Source organism: Dendrobates tinctorius, unplaced genomic scaffold (genome assembly GCF_039654945.1).
Source record: "Dendrobates tinctorius isolate UK_male_01 unplaced genomic scaffold, ASM3965494v1 ptg000062l, whole genome shotgun sequence".
Classification (NCBI taxonomy): Eukaryota; Metazoa; Chordata; class Amphibia; order Anura; family Dendrobatidae; genus Dendrobates; species Dendrobates tinctorius.
Window position 1 is genome coordinate 11,427,554 of NW_027361730.1, and position 18,488 is coordinate 11,446,041.

General features: G+C 43.1%; 1 protein-coding gene across 8 annotated transcripts in view; it reads left to right on the forward strand.

Moving 5' to 3' along the window:
- IMPDH1 (inosine monophosphate dehydrogenase 1) overlaps positions 1-18,488 on the forward strand; it is a 102,876-nt gene that overhangs the window by 5,305 nt on the left and 79,083 nt on the right. Inside the window, exon 3 of one of the 8 annotated variants that reach the window (XM_073579249.1) lies at positions 9,454-9,574. The exons of the other annotated variants lie outside the window; for them this stretch is intronic. Within the exon in view, the coding sequence (XP_073435350.1) occupies positions 9,507-9,574 (68 nt within the window). The 5' untranslated portion in view covers positions 9,454-9,506. The remainder of the gene's footprint in view (positions 1-9,453; positions 9,575-18,488) is intronic. 8 annotated transcript variants of the gene reach the window in all.

Consider the following 18,488-nt stretch of genomic DNA (forward strand, 5'->3'; position numbering starts at 1 on the left):
CTTTAAAAAAAAAAAAAATCGCATTTCATGCCTCTACATCTGGATAAGCCACATTGATGTAAGAATCACAAAACACAAGATAAAAAAATGTACAAATTGTCTGCATTTTTATGCAATTCAAAAAATAGACTCTCGTTTTTACTAGAATTTCAGAATTGCTGCTCATACAGCTTGTAGTTTTTTTTTCCTCTTCCCACCACCATTTTGAAAGCAGATTATATAATCAACATGTCTCTTATTGGGGCAGATTCCACCCAGGATCCACAGCAGGTGTTGCACCTGTGCTAGCCCCATTGCTGAATCTGCTGCAGTAATTGGAGGCCCAGCCTGTGATTTCTGTACCGCAAAGGAAGAGAAGCGTTTCAGCATGAATGCACATTTAGTGTTACAAAGCTTCTTCAACTTTTCCATGTCAGATGTTCATGTGGTAATGAATGGAGCATGGGATGGTTTTAATGTGTAACTCCAGATCTGAGCAGCAGTCAGATTCTTCTGTAACAAATGAAAAGTTGACATTAACAAATCCGCAAAGGTTAACCCCTTACCTACAATTGACGTAATATTCCGTCCATGTGACCATGGACCTAATTACCATGGACGGAATATTACGTCATCGCGATCAGCGGCGCCCACGTGGTGAGCGCCGCTGATCGCGGCCGAGTGTCAGCTAATTATCATAGCTGACACCCGGCACAATGTGTCAGGGGCGGTCACGGACCGCCCCCGACACGTTAACCCCTTGCACACCGCGATCAAACGCGATCGCGGTGTACCGGGGGTTAAAGGGAAGCATCGGCAGGGAGGGGGCTCCCTCCGTGCTTCCCTGAGCCCCCCACGGCAGCACAATGTGCAGCGCTGCTGCGGGGGGCTCTTTCCCTACAGGCCCCCGGATCCAAGATGGCGACGGGGGCCTGCAGGGAGCTGACTTCCTCACTGCCTGCAAAGCGCAGGCATGAGGAAGTCTGCAGCAGTGCCTGTGAAAGATCGCTGATCTGTCACAGTGATCTGTGATGTGACAGATCAGCGATCTGTCACAGGACAGTGATGTCCCACCTGGGACAAGGTAATAAAGTAAAAAAAAAAAAAAAAAGTGTTAAAAATAATTAAAAAAAAAAAATCGCTAAATAAGGCTAGTTTCACACTTGCTTTTTTTTGCAGCGCGTTTTTCCCGCAAAAAAACGCATTGAAAAAACGCATACATAAGCATACAACTGCTGCGTTTTTTTCAAGCATTTTTATGAGCATGCATGAAAAAAACGCAGCGTTTTTATGCGTTTGTATGCGTTTTTAGCGCGTTTTTACCGCGTTTGCGTTTTTTTCCAACATTTTTAGGTGGCCCCTCACACTACCCAAACCATGACTTTACTAACCCTAACCCTGACCCTAACCCTAACCCTGACCCTAACCCTTAACCAAATCATACTTAACCCTAACCCAAACCCTAAACCCTAACTAACCCTAACCCTGACCCTAACCCTAACCCTGACCCTAACCCTTAACAAAACCATACTTAACCCTAACCCTGACCCTAACCCTAACCCTGACCCTAACCCTTAACAAAACCATACTTAACCCTAATCCTGACCCTAACCCTGACCCTAATCCTTAACAAAACCATACTTAACCCTAACCCTGACCCTAACCCTCACCCTAACCCTAACCCTGACCCTAACCCTTAACAAAACCATACTTAACCCTAATCCTGACCCTAACCCTGACCCTAATCCTTAACAAAACCATACTTAACCCTAACCCTGACCCTAACCCTGACCCTAACCCTGACCCTAACCCTGACCCTAACCCTTAACAAAACCATACTTAACCCTAATCCTGACCCTAACCCTGACCCTAACCCTTAACCAAACCATACTAAACCCTAACCCTGACCCAAAACCCAACCCTGACCCTGACCCTAACCCTAACCCTAAACCCCCTTAACTAACCCTAACTCTAACTCAAACCCCTAAATTCCATGGTTAAAAAAAAAAAAACGCATATGCAAAAAAACGCTTACATGAGCATGCCAGTGCGCACATATGCGCATCCATAGGCTATAATGGCCCTTTTTAGCGCAAAAAGTGCGCATATGTGCGCATGCGCTTTTTTGCAGGGCCAAAAAATGCAACATGATGCGTCTGGAAAATCCAATCGCACACCCCAAAAAAACGCAGCGCATGAAAATCGCATACATGCGCTTACAAGCGCGCAAGTATGCGCACCCATGTTAAAGATAGGGGAAAAAACGCATGCGCAGGTTAGCGTTTTTTTCCAGCGCTAAAAAACGCAAATGTGAAACCAGCCTAAATCAGTAAAAAAAAAAAAAAAAAAATATTCCCCAATAAATCCATTTTTTCAAAATAAAAAAAAACAAAAACAATAAAAGTACACATATTTGGTATCGCCGCGTCCGTAATGACCTGCCCTATAAAACTGTCCCATTAGTTAACCCCTTTAGCGAACCCCTTAAAAAATAAAAATAAAAAACGAAGCAAAAAATAATGATTTATTATCATACCACCGAACAAAAAGTGCAATAACGCGCGATCAAAAAGACGCATATAAATATGCATGGTACCGCTGAAAACGTCATCTTGTCCCGCAAAAAACGATCCACAATACAGCATCATCCGCAAAAAAATTAAAAAGTTATAGCTCGCAGAATAAAGCGATACAAAAATAATTATTTTTTTATATAAAATAGTTTTCATTGCAAAAAACCGACAAAACATTAAAAAACGACCTAAATGAGGTATCGCTGTAACCGTACTGACCCGAAGAATAAAACCGCTTTATCAATTTTACCGCACGCGGAACGGTGTAAACGCACCCCCCCAAAAGAAATTCATGAAACGCTGGTTTTTGTTCATTCTGCGTCCCAAAAATCGGAATAAAAAGCGATCAAAAAATGTCACGTGCCCGAAACTGGTACCAATAAAAACGTCAACTCGTCCCGCAAAAAATAAGACCTCACATGACTCGGTGGGTCAAAATACGGAAAAATTATAGCTCACAATATGTGGTGATGCAAAAACTATTTTTACAATAAAAAGCGTCTTTTAGCGTGCGACAGCCGCCAAACATAAAAACCGCCATAAATCGTAAATCAAACCCCCCGTTATCACCCCCTTAGTTAGGGAAAAATAATAAAACTAAAAGAAAATGTATTTATTTCCATTTTCCGGTTAGGGCTAGGGTTAGGGCTAGGGTTAGGGCTAGGGCTCAGATTAGGGTTAGGGGTGTGTTGAGGTTCGGGTTGGAGTTATAATTGGGGGTTTCCACTGTTTGGGCACATCAGGTGCTCTCCAAAGGCAACATGGCGTCTGATCTCAATTCCAGCCAATTCTGCGTTGAAAAAGTCAAATGGTGCTCCTTCCCTTCCAAGCTCTGCCATGTGCCCAAACAGTGTTTTACCCCCACATGTAGGGTATCAGCCTACTCAGGACAAATTACAAAACAACTTTTGGGGTCCAATTTCTCCTGTTACCCTTAGGAAAATAAAAAATTGGGGGCAAAAATATAATTTTGCGGAAAAAAATGTTTTTTTTATTTTCACGCCCAGGCGTTATAAACTTCTGTGAAGCACTTGGGGGTTCAAAGTGCTCTCCACACATCTAGATAAGCTCGGTGGGGGGTCTAGTTTCCAAAATGGGGTCACTTGTGGGGAGTTTCAATAGTTTAGGTACATTAGGGGCTCTCCAAACGCATATGACACCCGCATACCAATCCATCAAAGTCTGCATTCCAAAACGTCACTACTTCCCTTCCGAGCCCCGACGTGTGCCCATACAGTAGTTTTCTCCCACATATGAGGTATCAGCGTACTCAGGACAAATTGGACAACAACTTTTGGGGTCCAATTTCTCCTGTTACCCTTGGGAAAATAAAAAAATGGGACTAAAAGATGATGTTTGTTGAAAAAATACGATATTTTTATTTTCACGCCCGGTCGTTATAAACTTCTGTGAAGCACTGGGGGGTTCAAAGTGCTCACCACACATCTAGATAAGTTCATTAGGGGGTCTAGTTTCCAAAATGGGGTCACTTGTGGGGGGTTTCCACTATTTAGGTACATCAGGGGCTCTCCAAACGCAACATGACACCCGCAGACCATTCCATCAAAGTCTGCATTCCAAAACGTCACTACTTCCCTTCCGAGCCCCGACGTGTGCCCATACAGTAGTTTTCTCCCACATATGAGGTATCAGCGTACTCAGGACAAATTGGACAACAACTTTTGGGGTCCAATTTCTCCTGTTACCCTTGGGAAAATAAAAAAATGGGGACTAAAAGATCATGTTTGTGGAAAAAATACGATTTTTTTATTTTCACGCCCGGACGTTATAAACTTCAGTGAAGCACTGGGGGGTTCAAAGTGCTCACCACACATCTAGATAAGTTCCTTGGGGGGTCTAGTTTCCAAAATGGTGTCATTTGTGGGGGGTTTCTACTGTTTTGGTACATCAGGGGCTTTCCTAACGAGACATGGTGTCCGATCTCAATTCCAGCCAAAAACGTCAAATGGCGCTGCTTCCCTTCCGAGCTCTGCCATACGCCCAAATAGTGGTTTACCCCCACATGTGGGGTATCAGCGTACTCAGGATAAATTGCACAATATCTTTTAGGGTCCTGTTGCTTTTGGAAAAATAAGAATTGAGGGTGAAATGATCATTTTTGTGGAAAAAATATGATTTTTTAATTGTACTGCTGTACGTTATAAACTTCTGTGAAGCCCTTGGGGGTTCAAAGTTCTCACCACACATCTAGATAAGTTCCTTGGGGGGTCTAGATTCCAAAATGGTGTCATTTGTGGGGGGTTTCCACTGTTTTGGTACATCAGGGGTTTTCCAATCGCGACATGGTGTCCGATCTCAATTCTAGCCAAAAACGTCAAATGGCGCTGCTTCCCTTCCGAGCTCTGCTATGCGCCCAAATAGTCATTTACACCCACATATGGGGTATCAGCGTACTCAGGACAAATTGCACAATAACTTTTAGGGTCCTGTTACCCTTGGAAAAATAAAAATTGGGGGTGAAAAGATCATTTTTGTGGAAAAAATATGATTTTTTTAATTGTACCGCTGTACGTTATAAACTTCTGTGAAGCCCTTGTGGGTTCAAAGTTCTCACCACTTATCTAGATAAGTTCCTTGGGGGGTCTAGTTTCCAAAATGGGGTCACTTGGGGGGGTTTCCACTGTTTAGGTACATCAGAGGCTCGCCAAACGTGACATGGCGTCCGATCTGAATTCCAGCCAATTTTGCATTGAAAAAGTCAAACGGCGCTCCTTCCATTCTGAGCTCTGCCATGCGCCGAAACAGTGGTTCCCCCCCACATATCAGGTATCAGCGTACTCAGGACAAATTGCACAATAAGTCTTGCAGTCCAATTTCTCCTGTTACCCTTGGTAAAATAAAAAAAATTGAACCTGAAGTATTTTTTTTGTGAAAAAAAGTTAAATGTTCATTTTTTTTTTAATATTCAAAAAATTCCTGTGACGCACCTAAAGGGTTAATAAACTTCTTGAATGTGGTTTTAAGCACCTTAAGGGGTGCAGTTTTTAGAATGGTGTCACTTTTGGGTATTTTCTATCATATAGACCCCTCAAAGTGGCTTCAAATGTGAAGTGGTCCCTAAAAATAAAATGGTGTTGCAAAAATGAGAAATTGCTGGTCAATTTTTAACCCTTATAACTTCCTAACAAAAAAAAATTTTGGTTCCAAAACTGTGCTGATGTAAAGTAAACATGTGGGAAATGTTATGTATTAAGTTTTTTGTGTGCCGTATTGTTGTGATTTAAGGGCATAAAAATTCAAAGTTGGAAAATTGCGAAATTTTCAAAATTTTCGCCAAATTTCCGTTTTTTTCACAAATAAACGCAAGTTATTTGAATGCAATTTTACCACTAACATGAAGTACAATATGTCACGAGAAAACAATGTCAGAATCACCGGGATCCATAGAAGCGTTCCAGAGTTATGACCTCATAAAGGTACAGTGGTCAGAATTGTAAAAATTGGCCCGGTAGTTAACGTGCAAACCACCCTTGGTAGTGAAGGGGTTAATGAAAACAAGAGCCATGGTACCAGTGTGAGCAGAGACATATTGTACCAAATCGACAGCAGCATAAGGCCAGGGCTACACAGAGTTTGTAGAGAATCCCACCACACGTGTGTGTACTAGGTGAGCTTTGTTAATGATTGCTGCAGGGGGTAGGTGTTAGGTGATGACATTTATGCAGTGTCGCGTGTTCCCGTATGCTAGCATTGTAAGCAAAGATGCTTGTTTCACGATTATCTTGCTGTCAACAGTCGTTCATTGGGTGAAATGATCTTTTATGCAGAATAAAAAAAACTAATTCTCAGCAACAGCCTATCATCCTGTGTAAACAAGAGTCGCAGTCCTGAGTACTGTGGCCTGTGTGCACTGGGTCATCTAGTGTAGATCGCTCAGGGAGCATCGTTTGCTTTGGTCTGCCCATATAAACAGCCAGTCAAATAACCATAGATCGGTAAGATTTTTTGAATCATGTTACGTTGTTTTAAGGAACAACATATCAAGGTTTACCCTTATAATATGAAAGTAAAGCAAGAAGCTGCCTCCCAAGTCATATGTGCTGGCCTTTCACTGGGCCCTGGCATCCTCACTCCTCTGCTGCTCTAACTTCCCCGACCTCTAGCTGTGCTGTGTAGTATGCAGCCGATCCTGAAACATGTGGGAGGGGGGAGCGGCTCTCTGATCTGCAGCTGGGTTGATTAGTAAAATGAATCTGCTACTCTGAAGCCCCCCTTTATATACAGCTGGAGGTGGTGTAAAGAGCATCAGAGTGCGTGTTAATGAGGGACTGGGTTGCACAGCAGCTTTTCTGTCTGCCAGGATGCACTGCTGTCACTGTACTGAGCATGGTCTGCTGCCAGTGCTTCATCCATTGCCCACCCATTAGAAAATATGGTGTGACATTGTGTAGCTTCTTCATAATAAATAAAAAACAAGAGCAAAGAGAAAAAAAACAGAAGCGTCTACTGATTATTGCAAGATTTTAAGCGTAGCAATTTTTGAAATTTCCTGCATACTTTTGGGTTAGAAGGGACGGGCACTAGATTAGTTTGCATTGTTGAATTTTTGTAGCAACATGGTGAGTACAATGAAAGCAAATGGGGTTTTACATAGCCCTTTATATGGAGTGGATTGATGCAAATTTTCATTTGCTTCAGATTCGTTGTGATTTTTTTGGCGGGTGGGGTTTGGCATGGATTCCAGGCAGCCTGTCACAACATGGTCTAATAAAACTTTTTATTCCATTATATTTCACATAGGTCCTCCGTTTTTAAAAGACCATTGTTTTTCTTCTTCTCACCCTTCTACCAGCTGTTATCAGTCAGTAACCCATCGCTGTCTTCTGCTGTTTCCAGCACCTCTCTGGCCCACTCCTGCACCATGTGGCCACATTGGTAAACTTCCGATTCCTACATTGTCCTCTGCTTGGGCAGAAGTTACTTTCTCAGTGTAAGTCTGACGCTCTGATAGACTTACATTAAGGGGTACTTCACACTAAGCGAGTTCGCTGAAGCATCACCGATTTTGTGATGCAGCAGCGACCTCGTTACGTGTGACACTTAGCGACCAGGCCCCCACTGCGTTGTCGCTGATCGTGCTCGAATGTCCTGGGCCATTTTTTGATCGCTGGTGTCCCGCTGGCCAGTGCGCATCGCTGGGTTTGACACCCACGAGTGACCTTGTTAGCCACTCAGAAATCATGGACGCAGGCTGGAGTCATCAGAATCGCTGCTGTGACAAGGTCCCAACGGCCGCCGAGATCGTTGCTGCGATCTGCCTGTTTGACAGCTTACTAGCGATTCACCAGCGATCCTTACCAGGTCGTATCGTTGTCAGGATCGCTGGTGCATCGCTTAGTGTAACGGTACCCTAAGACTTGGAAGTAACAGTCTGCTGTGTGAGCCAGCAAGAAAGGGCTATGGAGGACCAGAGTAGCACTAGAAATGGCGGACAACCGCAAGTATTTTTATGTGCACACTAGACACGTTACTGATTGCTAACAAAGTTGGCAGTAATTTAAAGCAAAACAAAAAAGTGCTCCTTTAAGATCTCTTCCCAATCAGTGAATGGTAACTGTATTTAAAACTGCATGGTGAGAACTGGTTTTATTTTAAGCTTCTGAATGTTATTATTCACTGATGGCAAGCACTGATCTTGATAGAGGGGAAGTGACCGAATGCTTGGCTATCTCATTCCAATAGAAAATAGTTACATGACACAAGGGAGAGATAAGGCATGTGCTTTTTGTGATATCTGGTGGTCCTAACATTAAGACCCCCATTACCTCTCTCCAATCCTGTGGATAGGTGTTAAAGGGAACCTGTCAGCAGGATTTTGCTCAGTAGCCTACAGACACTGTCAGGTCGGTGCCGTTATACTGACTAAAATGATACCTTGGTTGATGAAATCCGTCTTGTGGTGGTTATTTAATCTTTATTTTCAGATTTTATGTAATGATATTCCCGTGTCCCGGGCATATCATTAACTGAAAGTAAAGAATATACAACAACCACAAGATGGATTTCACCAACCAAGGTATCATTATAATCAGTATAATGGCGCCGACCTGCCAGTGTCTGTAGGTTACTGTGCGTACTGACGGGTTCCCTTTAAGTTGTAATTGGGAGACTACAAGCACATATGATTTTAATTGCTAGAACCCTATTTGACTGACCCGATCATGCTGAAAGTATTTTTGAAGTCGTCAGCATAAACCACTGCCTTCATCATGTGTGATGTTCTGTGTAATGTATAATGGTCATGTTGTTACTTTTCTTGTTTTAGTAAATATAAAGTAATGCAACTGCGAATTTACCAAATCCTTATGACAAGTATATGGTATTCGATTAAAATTGAAGGGGAAAATGTGCTGCAACCCTATGACAAACAACAAAATCTGTACATAAGTTTATGGTCATATGGAGGCTTTTCCGCATTGATCCATGTAAAGCGAAACTACAAAAGTTTATTTTTATATATATATATATATATATATATATATATCTCTGGGAAAAGGGCACCATGTGAAATTCAGGTGTGCTTTCCAGTTGATATTAAGCTTAACAAGAGTTTGTGATGGGGATTTGGGAATCCAGGAAGGCTAGATGGCAAGGTTTTATATGAGGCAGTAAGTTTGTAATCCAGCTTTCCTGAGAACAGATTTGCAGAATTAACCATAGACCTACTTTAGCAGCAATACGTTTTATTTATTTTTTTTGGTGGGTTTATTTATTTTTTTTTATTACATTTTACTGCTTTGTGAAGACATGGATTTAGATTAGAATTATGCATTCATATTACAGCCACTGAAACCTAGCTAGAAACACCGATCTTTGCAGAATACTTGGTGAAAGAGGAAGGAAAGTCTGTAACAGTGACCCTTCTCCTCCCATATTCCAGATCAAAATAAATAGGTGTAAATCTCTCCCGGTTTCCTGCATGTTAAGCCGATAATGGAGCGGGACAGTAGAGCCAGCAGTGAGGTTACAACTCCAGCTTTGTTACTAAAGAATCCAGAATGGCAAGTGTTTCCTTTCTCTTCTCTTATCACTGTCATGATGTGTATTCCACTGCCAGTGTAGAATAAATGTGTTTCACATATATATTAATCACGCTCTTGTTTTGTTTTCGTCTCATCAGTTTAATTCAAAAAGAATAATATTGATGATTAGGTTGTGGAAAGTACCGTATACTAAAAACTTATTAAGCTTCTACAAGTCAGCTTTGTCCGCCTTAAGCTGCGTTTACATAGATAAATTATCGTTTCATAATTATCTTGCAGTGTAAGCAAGCTGCTGATCAACCAGGAAATAAGCAAAACATTGGTTCATCAGGTGAAACGCTCTTTTGTGCAGCACAAAGTATTATCGTCCTCGGCGGTGCGTCGTCCTGTGTAAACGGCTGAGAACCATGGCAGTCTTTGTACACTGATTGGTCTACTACAGATCGCTGCGTGAGCATTGTTTACGCTGGTCTGCCTGTGTGAATAGGCTGTTAAACGACTGCCCATCATTAAATATTTACTGATCAGCAGTCATTAAGTGCTGCCGGTCCGTCTGTATAAATGACAGATGTGGCTATAAAGCACCTTGTTAGACACATTGAGGTGGTGGAAAAAATTTTAATTTTTTTTTTTTTTTTTTTTTATTGCCACTCTTTATATGATTTTTGTATTAGTGCAGGTAATTTGCGGGTTTTTTCCTAATATTTGGCCAGTCTGCATGTGATTTAATTGTATATTATTGACTCTAACCTAAGAGGCTCTTCACAAATGTTAGTTGGCACAATGCTCATTTATCTTGCTGGGCGCACGTGGACTACTTTTTCAGCGTGATCTTCTATTGGGCCACATGTGTCTGATCATTGTCAAGAGGAGGTGATCGTAGACAGTGATGATGGCTATCTGCTGACAAATATGTAACACTGGATTGACTCAAATTAGCATCTTTTGATGCAGCATTTTAATTTACCATCCCCTAGAAATTCCCAATGAGGGACCTGATCATTCCGCGGTGTATTCTTCGTAGTCTGTGGGTGTATTTGCAGAGCAAAGAGGTCTTGAATTTGACATTTCTTACAAGCTGAGCTCTGAAGTATCGCTAACACCCCGGTGATCATGTGGTTTGTGATTGGACTGACAGGACGGTAGAGGAAGTGGGGCTGACGCTTCCTCTATTGTAATACATGCAGGCAGAAACCATATTAACCTGATTTTACGATCACTGGAGGGTATCCAGCTGCCTGAGAGTTGAGCACCTTACACATGGCACCTGTCACGTTGTACAGATTATGGGTGCAACTATTCTGATGTGAGCTCAGATGACAAAAGCGACTAAGCCCCCAGGACTACTGCTAGAGGACAAAACCGAATGCCTGGCAGTTACATGGGTTAAAAGATGCAGATGTGGATCTGTGAGTTTATAGGTTAGCAATGTGCCATATGGCCGGACCAGCGCTGCCTCCTGGCCTGGTGTGCGCAGTAGGACTGCCTGCCCGCTGACTTATTTGTCCATGTATTATTTAATTGAGGGGGAAGCAGGAAATAACCATTTCTGTCTTGTAAGAGCTCATCTTGAAATATAATCCCCTCTATAAAGCTTCCTCTGGAAAATAGTGGTGTATTAAGTGGAGTGTTATTCTGTTGTGCATGGTCATATTTTGACTGCAAAGCCTGTTTAGATGTTGATTTGATGACATAACATTAATAACGGCTAGATAGCTAAACATTAGGGTTCTATTAATGCTCTTAAATCGTAAAATATATGTATAAATAAAGTGTATTTAGTTATAAGAAATGTTGTCATTTTGGCCTAATCCACCCTCTTAACTACTTCCATCATGGTGCTGTAGCTATAGACATTCTATTATAGCACCGATAAAAGAAACACTGAGATGTCTGCATACAGGAGGTTTTGGTGCAGAAGCTGAGCGAAACTCTCCTAGGGCATGTACATACTGAGTGTGCTCTGAAAACTGCAAAAAAAATAAATAAAAAAATGTGCACACCTTTTAGAGGGAGCCTATCGGTACAGACTGACTGTACAAACTAAGTAGATCACTTGATGCATCACAGCAAAGCCAATCGATTACTTACACCTTCCCACCTGCTTGGTTTCCATCTATCTCCTCCCTTCTCTGCCTCTATAAAGCCAGAGCTCTCAATCAAAGAGGGTTGTGGAGATAGGACAAGGTGGGAAGGTATATTTAAAAGATTGGCTCTGCCATGAAGCACCAAGTAGCAGGACTTAGTTTGAACAGTCATTCTGTGTGGACAGTTGACATTTAAAGTGAACCTGTCAGCAGGAACCTGCATAGGAACCTACAGACACTGTCAGTTCAGTGTTATACTGATTAATATGATATCTTGGTTGATAAAAACCATGTTGTTGTGTAATCTTTGTTTTCTGTTTTGAGCTAATGAAGGCCCCGTCTCACTAAGCGATCTCGCTGCTGAGTCACAACTTTTGTGACGTAACAGCGATCTCACCAGCGAGATCGCTGTGTGACAGCGATCAGCGAGCGGCCCCCCCTGCCGGTATCGCTGATCGCTGGAAGAAACCTCTGGACATTTCTTTGGTCGCTGGTCTCCCGCTGGCCAGCACGCATCGCTGTGTGTGACAGGCGGGAGACCAGTGATCAGGTGTAAACAATAATAAAAAAAAATAAAAAATATAGTTATTCTCACCTTCCGATGTCCCGTTCAGCCATCCTGCCTCTCTCCACGCTCCGGTCCCAGTGATCCTTTGCACGAATGACCGCGAGACTTTGTTATCCCTCGAGACCGTGACATCTCGCGGTCATTCGTGCAAAGGATCACTGGGACCGGAGCGTGGAGAGAGGCGGGATGGCTGAACGGGACGTCGGAAGGTGAGAATAACTATATTATTTTGATTCTATTTTTTACAGCGATGGCGGGCGCTCGGCATCTCAGTGCTGATCGCTGGTGAAGCTGTGTGACAGCACACCAGCGATCACATAGCGACTTACTAGCGATCCTGACACCTTGATATCTGTGTCGGGATCGCTGGTAAGTCGCTTAGTGTGACGGGGCCTTGAGATTCTCATGCTCCTGGCCAGCCTGTGGGGGGTTTTCATGTGGTGATCTGCCTACATATGCTTCTGACAGGTCACTGATCCATCACTGACCTGCCCCCTATTTTACATACTGTATCTTAATGTTTTTATGTAGTCATAGAAATTTCTTGAGAAAAAAAATTCTTCAAATGGCGCTGCACAGTAGCCTCATGCAGAACGTGATACATGCTACTGCGCCGATGCCATTTTGCTAGAAGAAAAAAAAGAAAAATTTGGCTCCATCAAAATGTCACACTATCTTGGTGGAAACTATTTTTTTTCCTGTAGGAAAATGGCGGCCACACCTGCTCTGTAGCATCTCTCGCAGCAAACACCGCTTCTGATCGGCAGTAATATCACCGCCGGCTAGACAGCTGCGGTTCCCATGCTGTCAGAAAACCGCGTGAGCATGCAGCTGTGATTGAAGGTATAAAGTTTACCTCCAGTCACTGGTGTCATCTGATGTCACTATTGCTCACATCAGCTGCTGCCGCTAATAAAGGCCCCGTTACATTTAGCAATGCACCAGCGATCCCGACCACGATACAACCCGGTCAGGATCGCTGGTGCATTGCTAAATGGTCGCTAGTGAGCTGCCAAACAGGCAGATCTCACTTGCGATGCAGCAGCACTCGGCGGTCGCTCTTACCTTTCAGACGCGGCGATGAAGACTTATTCCGCCCGCGTCCATGGCTCGCTTGTCGGCGCCAGCAGGAAGCCGACGACGAGAAAACGGCCCAGGACGTTCTTGCGCAATCACAGCCAGTGGGGGAGCCGGTCGGAGGTGTCACATGTAGCGATATCGGTGCTGCGTCACAAAATCGGTGACGCTTTAGCGATATCGATAGCGATATTGCTATGTATAAAAGGCCCTTAACAGTGACAGCAGGTGGCTGATGGGAGTATTCATCATCATCAGCTGCTGCTATCTTAGGTCACACATTTCCTTGTTTTTACACAGCAGTGAGTGTTTTCTGTCTATTTACTTATGACAAGTGACTTTTACTTCCTCCCCTGCCCAGGAGCTGTGATATGATCAGACCGTGTTCCTGCATGGTCAGACACGGCCATTATACAGTACACAGCAGGGGCACATGTATAAGATTATCTCAGCACAGGGACATTTTTTTAACATTCAATTGAGGAATATTATTATTTTTCCAAGATATTTTGATTAAAATGTACTTTTCTCTTGGGACAACCCCTTTAGTGAATCGGCCCCACAGTCTCAGACTACTTTTTTTTTATCTAAGCACACCACAAGGGGTGCTGGTGTCATGAAACAATAGACCCAATGAAGAGATCCAAAGAAGAATGCATATAATAAAATAGTAAATTTCATTTCTATCATATAAAAATATGCACACAAACAATATGGCACGGAATACAAGCACAAAAGAGTGCAAGCAGAAGGGGGCACCAAAGCAACACTCTATATAAGATCCTGTATATTTTCAATGTGAAAAAATATATATTGCAAAAAAATTTTAGTGACCAGGCACACCAGTTTATATAAAACAGCTGATAAATCATACATTACACCAAGTCCATGTTAGCGCAAATTCACAGTGAATGATTCATGTAGTCTTAACTGGATGATGACAAATGAATGATATGGCGCTAAAATTTCTCAGAGCTTTAACTTGCCCCAAAAGACACACATAAAGAATCAAGTACCCGTTATAATATAACCGCTTCTAGGACCGCCATGTATAATACCTTAAAAGGTTGCCACAAGTCCAAAGGAGTGAGCCGTCCGTGCCCCGACGCGCGTTTCGTCCGCAGCTTCTTCCGGGGGCGTGACCAGCAGGGGTATGGGAGGGTTTCTTATATCGCAAGGTGGCCAAAAGAAACAATGGATGTGATTAGAAGGACGAGCTCCGCAATGACTCACTCAAGACTATTACGGCACATGCGCCCGTCAGAATCCCTGCCAATTCATAATAGTACTTCCCAGGATAGCGCTATCTGGACCGCAAGATAACACACAAAACGGGCCAAAAGTAAGCGCTCCAGGAAGTACGTGGAGGGGTGACGGTATCCACATGCGCACAGTCCTTAAAGGAGGCAGAGCAGGGAATAAGTGAAACCAAGTAAAGACGCAGTGAAAAACGGAATAAAGTGCACAGGGCTATAGAGAGAAAGTGAGACAGAACCAGCCAAAAGTGAATAAAAATAGGGTGAATTTAATTAAAGACTGGTGTAAACTCTAATGCACATTCCTAATAATCTTAAGACCCAAAACATATAATTATAATGAAGTGACGGTACAATTAATTATAGGGAAGGATGAAGTGACATATGTGTACAATAGTGCCCGATACACTGTACATAATAAAACGCCATATACAAAGGTGATAAAACAACAAATTCATTAAGCACAGGTATAAAGTGACAAGTGCATACAATACAAGGAAAACCCTGAAAAAATATCATTATTGATAATATATGAGCAAATATAAAGTGACAAATGCATAAATATAGAGCCAAATGCTTATTCCTTGAACAAAAGTGAATACATAAAATAATATATGCTTAATATAGAGCACAAAGCTCATTAAAATGCAGATCATAATGTGTAAAAGGTTGGTAAAAAAATACCATATACCAAAAAAGAAAAATAATTGAAAACACATTATAGAATAAAGCATGAAATAGACACATATTATAAAAACTGGTATACACAAATAGGTGAATAATACTACAAATAATGACAATAATATAAGTCCTATGGTTTCAGAGAAGAACCGGAAGAATCATCCAATAATCACAAGCAGGAAGACCACCATAGAGCAGGAAAAGATCCCCAGATATTATCTAAATGAAGAAAAAAAGAATAAATAAAATGAAAATAAATGTTTTATTTTCATTGTTTTCATTTTATTTTAATTCTTTTTTTCATCATTTAGATAATATCTGGGGATCTTTTCCTGCTCTATGGTGGTCTTCCTGCTTGTGATTATTGGTTGATTCTTTCGGTTCTTCTTCTCCGAAACCATAGGACTTGTATTATTATTGTCATTTGTCATTATTTATAGTATTATTCACATATTTGTGTTTACCAGTTTTTATAATATGTGTATATTTCATGCTTTATGCTATGTGTTTTCAATGATTTTTCTTTTTTGGTATACAGTATTATTTTTTTTATTTTTTTTTTTAACCAACCTTTTACACATTATGATCTGCATTTTAATGAGCTTTGTGCTCTATATTAAGCATATATTTTATGTATTCACTTTTGTTCAAGGAATAAGCATTTGGCTCTATTTTTATGCATTTGTCACTTTATATTTGCTCATATATTATCAATAATGATATTTTTTCAGGGTTTTCCTTGTATTGTATGCACTTGTCACTTTATACCTGTGCTTAATGAATTTGTTTTTTTATTACCTTTGTATATGGAGTTTTATTATGTACAATGTATGGGGCACTATTGTACACGTTACTTCATCCTACTCCATAATTAATTGTACTGTCACTTCATTATAATTATTTATGTGTTTTGGGTCTTATGATTATTAGGAATGTGCATTAGAGTTTACACCAGTCTTTAATTAAATTCACCTTATTTTTATTCACTTTTGGCTGGTTCTTTCTCACTTTTTCTTTCTCTATAGCCCTGTGCACTTTATTCCGTTTTTCACTGCGTCTTTCTCCAGTCACCTTCCACGACTGCTGCATCGGAGGATGTCTTCCCCGCCCTAATAGGAGACAGGAACACAAAGAGGTTAAATACCCCTCCCCTTCCTGCAGCCACCAGTGTTTTCCTGTCCCCTATGGGGCATGAAGAGGTCTACGATGGTGCTGCCGTGGCCGGCGATCGGGAGCACCCCACGTCCAGTACCAGCTGGGATACCTGTCGGATGCCGGGCAGCCGAGGTCGGGGGCCTTGCTCTCCTCCGGTGGCTGCTCCCGTCTCCGCCTGCATGGTGGGACTCGGGACTCTCCCGCCTCTCCTGCGCCTCCTTCGGGGGTAAAGCGTGGCGGTGATGTGCGCGCCGGGGGCCTCCAGATAGCTCCCCGGCTTCCTCCTGCTCCGTGCTGCCGGTTCCTGGGGGCTCACGCTGTTCGGGGGTGGCATTCCTCCACTTCAGGCGATACTGGGCTTTCCACTGGGTCGCGTGCCGCTTAGGGGCGCACGTCACTTCCGGTCTGTCCCTATGCGTTCCACGGTAGGGCGCGTTACTTCTGGGACCGGCAGTCACTCTCTAGGGCGTCCTCATGTGGTTCCCCCCATTGGGCCAAAGGGAGGAGGAGGTGCACAAATAACGCTGGACCCTCGATCTTTCAAGGTCCGGGTGAGGAGATCACCAGGTAAGACACCTGTCTGACACGGACTGTAGACGGCATGGACCGGTGACAAGCCCTCTCTCTCTGCGTCGGCGGAGCCCAGCGTACTCCCTCGTACTGTAAGTAGCAGGCGTCGGCCCTGGCTATCCAGCATTTATTTACTAAAATGGCGTAGCATACTTCTCTCTAATATGGGGGGGAAAAGGTCTCTGACCCTATGAGGACCAGCCACAAGTGTAAAATGTGTGCTGCCAGACTCCCTCAACATACGGGGAAAGCTCTGCCCGTCCTGTACGGAGAGGTCCTTCGCGCTGAGCAGCCCTCCTCGATAGCATCAAATCCCTCATAATACAAGAGGTTCACTCCTCCATGGCTCCCTTCTCCCAGACTGCCTCCCTCTAGGAGGAGGAAGAAAGCTCCGATAGAATCTGACTCAGACTCGGGCGAAATTCAGTCCTTGGATTCAGAGGACGCTCGGGAGATTGAGGGTTCCTCTTCCACATCCACCCCTAAAACCAGGGAGCAAAAAATATCACTTGGTTCCGAGAATATGGGTGAGCTAATCAGTATGGTTAAGAGCACCATAGGGGTGGAGGAGGAAGAAGTTAAATACACGGTACAGGACGAGATGTTGGGCTGAAGCCCAAAGAAGGTGTCCTGTACACGAGAACGTACAGAATCTGATCCTCCATTAAAAAAAAAAAAAAAAAAAAGCCTATCCCTTTGAGGGCTCCTCCCAGCTCAAAGATCCAGTGGATCGAGAAAAATATATATATATATTTTTGAGAGAGGAAGTCCTGGGACACCTCTACATCTACAAATCTACTAGAAGCTAATATAGCTTTCACATGCCCTGTCTCTGATTACGCACAGACTCGGGGCACCTCAGGGGAAAAGATACCTGAAGCCCTACCCCTACTGCAGAAAGCAGCGAGGTTCCTAGCCGATGCTTCTGCTGGCGGTCGCTAAACAACTTGAGGCCAGGGCGGAAGACCAGCCTGTAATTCGCAGGTCTTGGGTAATTCTTTAATGCATCGGCTCTTCTAGGCTGAGCGTGACTGCTCTCGCCAGGTCCGGGTAGCCGCAAAAGCGGCCGTCCTTTCTAACTCTTAGAGGAGTGCCCTGGTTAAATCCTAAGGGAGGCGGCTTATCTCCAAATGGTGCGCCATCCCCTTCCAGGGCCACTGTGTTCAAGTCTGTCCTGGATAACATACTGGACAAAGCTTCGGTCAAAAGGATCTCTTCCGAAACATAGAAATCCTAGGAGATGGATTTTTCATCCCTCCCGTGACCAAACCTCTGACAACAGCTATCCTAAGGCTACTTTCACACATCAGGTTTTCGGCGTCAGGAGCGATCCGGCGTCGTGCCGGAACGCCGGATCCGGCAAATGTTTAGTAAAACCGGATGTGACGGATCCGGTTTTCTGCCGGATCCGTCTTTTTCTTGACAGACAAAACCGGATCCGTCTCATCCGTTTTTCTATCCGTTTTTCGACGGATTACGCCGGATCCGGTTTTTAAAATTGACCCTTGTGGCCTTCCGAACGGGATTGGCTACTGGAA